General features: G+C 46.7%; 1 protein-coding gene across 1 annotated transcript in view; it reads left to right on the top strand.

Annotated features, from left to right (window-relative positions):
- Positions 1-1,803: 1,803 nt before the first annotated feature.
- Positions 1,804-6,000, top strand: part of UBAC1 (UBA domain containing 1) — a 30,158-nt gene continuing 25,961 nt past the window's right edge. The window contains exon 1 of the mRNA XM_065418922.1: positions 1,804-1,941. Within this exon, the coding sequence (XP_065274994.1) occupies positions 1,804-1,941 (138 nt within the window). The remainder of the gene's footprint in view (positions 1,942-6,000) is intronic.

The following is a 6,000-nucleotide window of genomic DNA, read 5'->3' as shown; positions in this document are numbered from 1 at the left end:
CACATCCTTCTTGTAGTGTGGGGCCCAAAACTGGACACAGTATTGAGCCCATCACCATAGTATCTGATTACCTAAGGACAGGTTATTTTGTTCTGGGAGTCTGTAAGAACCAAAACTTCAGAAAATATATGGTAATTGAGTAATAAAAAGGAAGGGTGATGTTTGAACATTTATAACATCTAGCTGCTATACAGAATTCACAGATCACAACATCCTGCATCCTTCAGAAAGGAAGATAAGTATCTGTCTACATAAGGTACGTATCCAGCCCCCATTATTGTAATATCTTAGTGCCTCACATTTTTTAAAAGTGTATCTGTCCTTACAACAGCCCTGTGAAGCTTGGAAGTATTGTTTTATTTGCAGGTGCGGACCAGAGGCACAGAGAGACTAAGTGAGCTGCCCGGATCACACACAAAGTACATGGTGGAGCAAGGAATTCAACTGCACTCTCCAAAGTCTCAGGCTAGAGCCCTAGCCACTGAACTACCCTGCCTCTCTGTCTGTCCATTCTACAGATGGGGAAACAGAGGCACAAACAGGTGAAATTACTTGTTCTGAAATTACAGAGACTCTTTTACCACCTTCATTACAAAACATGGTCAAGTGGAATTCTCCTAAAATGACATCATCTCTTTTATTCATACATCAACAAGAGGAAGACTAGAAGACTCAAAGGGCTGAGTGTTAGGGTATCTCTGACACCTAAGTCCCAGCTTTGAACCCAGCCCATTAGTGGTAGGGTGGCTGCCTGTGGGACTTTGTCTTGTAGTTGTGAGAGGAAAAAAGGCTGAGAGAGCTAGAATAGACAGATTACAGTGGGTTATTTCCTAACCAGGACTACAACTCCCATAATGCACTTGTGGTTTATTTTTTTCTAACAGAGACTACTACTCCAACAATGCACTTGGGCTTCATTTCCTGACTAGGACTACAATTCCCATAATGCATGTAGGGTTTTTTCCTAATAGGGCCTACTACTCCCATAATGCACTTGGCCCGTTTAATTTCCTGGCAGGGACTACAAATCCCACCATGCACTTGCAATTCACTTGGAAGCCCCTTGTATTCAGAGAGGATATGCAATTCCCACAATGCACTTTGTTTGAGGCGAGTACAACCCCCACAATGCCCTGGGACTGCAACTGTTTATAATGCACCATGCCCTTTTCTGGGTGCGGGCTTCAAGTCCCATCAGAAACCAGGAGGTTTCCCTCCTCCCTCCCCACCTCAGGTAAAAAACTACAGCTCCCAGAGTGCACCGGGCTTCCTTCTGGAGTAAGGTTCTCAATTTTAGTTGGCCATATTCCTGGAGGTTTCATCACATGACATAATCTTGAATTAAAAGTCATCTTTAACGCCTGGAGGGTTGACAACTGGAGAGGGAGGAACCTACAGCTCCCAACAGGAACCTAGGCTCGCACTTCCGGAGTGGTGTCAAACTCTGGCAGGCCGCTGAGGGCAGAGAAAACTACAAGTCCCAGCATGCAGGGCGTCTTCCACTTCCGGTGTTGTGTGACACGCCCGCAGGCCGCTGAGGGCAGAGAAAACTACAAGTCCCAGCATGCAGCGCGGCCCCCCTTACTTCCAGTGCTGTGCGGCTGGCGGAGGCCCCGGCGGGGACCGCGAGCTCACGCAAGGCGGCTGTGACAGGAGCTGCCGCTGGAGCCTAGGGCGTGTGTGAGGCGGGGGCCGCTGAGCGAGGAGCCGGGCCCGGGCCCTGCTCCCCTCCCCGGGCAGCCGGCCGCAGGGGCCGCTGGAGCAGCAGCCATGGCCGCGGGCTGGTGAGGGCGGCCGGGCGCGATGTTCGTGCAGGAGGAGAAGATCTTCGCCGGGCGGGTGCTGCGGCTCCATGTCTGCTCCATGGAGGGCGCGGAGTGGCTGGAGGAGGTGCCCGAGGACACGACGGTGGAGAAGCTCAAGGAGCGGTGCTTGAAACATGTAAGGGAAACCCTCCTCCCCCCCCCCCGGGCCGCTCTTCCCCCCCCCCCCCCCGCAGGGGAGTCGGGGCCCTGGGTATTTATAGACCCTCTGCAGGCTCTCTGGGGGGGGTCTGCAGAGCATTGGCAATAGGCCCCGAGTGTGCCCGGGGGGCGGGGAGCTTCAGTACCATCCACCCCCCACTGTCTGTAGCCAGCCGGGGGGGCGGAGCTCATAGTGCCCTCTGCCTCTTTCCCCACCCCAAAAAAGAAAAAAGAACAGGAGTACTTGTGGCACCTTAGAGACTAACAAATTTATTAGAGCATAAGCTTTCGTGGGCTACAGCCCACTTCTTCGGATGCATATAGAGTGACCTACAACCCACCTCTTCGGATGCATATAGAAGAAGTGGGTTGTAGCCCACGAAAGCTTATGCTCTAATAAATTTGTTAGTCTCTAAGGTGCCACAAGTACTCCTGTTCTTTTTACGGATACAGACTAACACGGCTGCTACTCTGAAACCAAAAAAGAAAAGCTCCCTTGACTGTATTTAGTGGGGGGGTCCTGCATTAAATACACTTTGACTGTAGTTAATTGTTGCACGTCCTTGGTGGTGGTGCGGGGCTTGTAATAAGTACGTGCCTAGGGGGTGCCATTAAAATCTTGAGGCTTCATACACTATTTGACCTCTGAGCCTGCTGGCCCAGGTAAATACTGCAGTTGGTAGTAAATATTTCAGATTTTGTATGTCCCTCTTCCCCCCCCCCTCCCCTCCCCCCATGTCCTATATATAGAGTTGTTTTCCATTCCGGCTCCCTCTTTGCTATGTTTAGCAAAGTGCAGATCTGAAAGACCTTTAATTGTCCCCCCAAAATTGAGGCATGGTGCTTTTCAGCCTATGAGATGAACACCTGCTTCAGAAAGTTATGAGTTCATGGGGGGCGGAGAATGGAGTTAATATGGGAATTGCTCCGCAACCTTTAACTACAGGAGTTAGGATTCATGGGACCCCTAGATTACATATTTCTAGCTCTTATACTCACAATATTGTATGGGTTGGCAGATGCACCTTGTGAGAAATTGCCGAAGTGGTTTTGGATGATTCCCTACAAGCAACTGCAATATTTGTTCCTTGGTTTTCTGTATTTTCAGAACAAACATAAAGAACAGGGGTAATAACTACAAGTTCTTTGAACTTGACAGTGGGGTACTACTTTCTCAGAAGATTACTACCTACTACATCACTACTGCTTAATTGGTGCAGTAATGTTGTGGGTTTCGTGTTCTCCTTGCCTTCAATCCATTAAGACTTTCACACGTCTCACAGTCCTTTGCCCTTTAGGAAACTGATTGCACTGAAGAGAGAATATGTAAAGGTGCCATTGGATGAAATTTGGCTGAAACAGGGTTTCTTCGTTCTGGTTTGCTTATTTACCATGCGTCTTGTTGGTGACAGGGTCTGGGTCTGTTGTTCATCAAGTAAATGGGTCAGTTTGTTGGTGGGTCTATTGGACTGAAATTCTAAGCTTGTAATGACTGTTCTATTTTTCAGTAAAATGTGACAAATACAGTAACCTATAAGTTTCAGTGGTAGTCGTGTTAGTCTGTTTCAGCAAAAAAACCGAGGAGTCCTTGTGGCACCTTAGAGACTAACTAAATTTGTTAGTCTCTAAGGTGCCACAAGGACTCCTCGTTTTTTTTACAGTAACCTATAGGATCTCAGTACGTGAGACTGTTACCATGGTTTGCCCCAGAAGATGCAATTCCTGGGCCAAGACAGCATGTTCAAGTTGTCTGAGCCAGGAACTCCTGAGTTCTAACCTTGACTCTGACACTAAATGGCTGTGTAACTGAAAATGGGGCGGAGGGGGAGGGAGTAAGTCCTTGCCTGTTTCTCAGAGGAGTAAAGGATATTGGCTTGCAAAGCACTTCTCCTCTTCAAAATGTTATAGAAATGTGAAGCTTTGTGTCTCTTATTAATAATATATATATATATATACACACACGATATGAGAGCAAGCAGTTATACCAGAATTCTATAATTATGTTTACACTTTATATTGCTTACATAACTTTAAGTAAAGGGTTTTGTCTCTTAGGCCTGGTCTACACTAACCCCCAAATTCGAACTAAGGTACGCAACTTCAGCTACGTGAATAACGTAGCTGAAGTCGACATACCTTAGTTCGAACTTACCGCGGTTCAGACGCGGTCCACACGCGGCAGGCAGGCTCCCCGTCGACTCCGCGGTACTCCTCTCGCCGAGCTGGAGTACCGCAGTCGACGGCGAGCGCTTCCGGGATCGATTTATCGCGTCCAGACCAGATGCGATAAATCGAACCCGGAACTTCGATTGCCAGCCGTCGAACTACCGCGGTAGTGTAGACCTGGCCTTAGATGTGTAGTGATTCCATTCCAGTAAGGGTGGCCAATGAGCTAAATATAGTACACAGAAATTTTATAATGTGCCCCCTCACTGTTTTATTTTAAAATATGGAACCCCTGGAAGCTACAGGTTTCAGCATGCATATTTCAACTTGATGCAAAGGGTCATCTGCTCAGCTCATAGCATGCTAGGACCTGTAGTCTCTGTATTTGGAGAACAGCTTCATTTTATCCAGGGTGGGTGTGGCCCTTGGTAAGGTACCAGTGCAACCTTTGGTTGGGAAAATTAGGGTGCCTCTGCATTATAGAATAGGTGTGGAACTACCACATCCTGCAGAGCTCATGGAGAATTATCATGTTGCTATCCTTATTCAGCCCAACTGAGTGATTAAGCACAAGAGTGGTGTGAGGATTGCCAAGCAGAGGGGCACAATGATTGCATGCGTAAGTGCAGATCTGAAAGACCTTTAATTTTCAGGAAGCCTAATTGAAGAAGTGCTTATAGGTAATGTGAGTCGGGGCAGAAGACAATTGATAACTAGGCAGTGGTGTTTCATCTCATTCTGTCTGCTTCTTAGTGGTAATGGTGTGGATTTGCATAACCATTATGGATAATATATAACCTTATGAAGAGGAAAAATGGAAATGGAAAAATCTTGTCTAGTGATCACAAGCATATTGTAATGAATCTTGGTAGCACCTTCAGATAACTGATGCAGCCACCTCTAATGTGATGCTAATTAATCTGTTCCCCAAAGCCCCTGCAAGCACTATTGCTGTGAGTAGTAGAAAGTAACATTCATTATGTAGTCCTACTTTGGATAAGGAAAGGAGGCATTCCATTTCTCCCCCCTTTTCCCCTCCAGTAGCTTCCAAAAGGTCACTGAGCTCCAAAGTTGTCATTAAGTATCCTGATGTCTTTTCCTAACTAATTCTGCACTCAGCTCTTTATCCCTAATTATCTTTACTCTTGGAGGGGTTTCTGTTGCAAGTGTTTGTGCCAACAAAAGAGAAGCATTTCCCCCCAGTTATCTGTGAACCAAGGCCCCACTCCAACAAGCTGCTCTGTGTGGGAAAATGCCTGCCCTTGTGTGGAGCCCTTCAAACTTCAGTGGGGTCTTGGTGCCATGGTCTACCTGCACACAACATCTTGCAAGATGAGGACCCAAATTTGCCCAGTTCTGGTTTTGAAATTGGCAGTATTTAAAGAGATTTTTTGAAAGGTCTGTTCAACCACACACAAGTGGGCATAATTACATTGCACTTGAGCAGTTGGTAAGTTGGCAGTTCAGGAAATGATACTATAATTGGTGCAGACATTTTGGAATAATTCCTATGAGCAGATGTTAAGCAAAGAGTAGGGTACACGAGTCTAACATGGGGGATTTGTCACTTTGAAGAGGTGAACAATATCTTCATCATTGTGACGGATCCCAAAGGGTTGTAGCCTACTTGCAGGTCAAGCTCCTCCCAGATCAGTCTCTAGCTAAATCCTTAAGGTGGTCTGGCTGGATGTTCAGTCTTTGTCCACCATATGTCTGGTGGCGTGATAGGAAGAGACAATGGCACGCTGCAACCAGATGGCCCTGGAGTCAGATTGTAGGTGTGTAGTGCAAATTTTAACAACCCACACACTGTTGCTGTAACTAGAAAAGCAAAACAACAGAATTTCAAACAAAAAATTGTTGAAAGTAA

Source organism: Emys orbicularis, chromosome 18 (assembly GCF_028017835.1).
Source record: "Emys orbicularis isolate rEmyOrb1 chromosome 18, rEmyOrb1.hap1, whole genome shotgun sequence".
Classification (NCBI taxonomy): domain Eukaryota; kingdom Metazoa; phylum Chordata; order Testudines; family Emydidae; genus Emys; species Emys orbicularis.
Note: the sequence above shows the minus strand (reverse complement) of the source record. Positions and strands in the feature narration are given on the sequence as shown.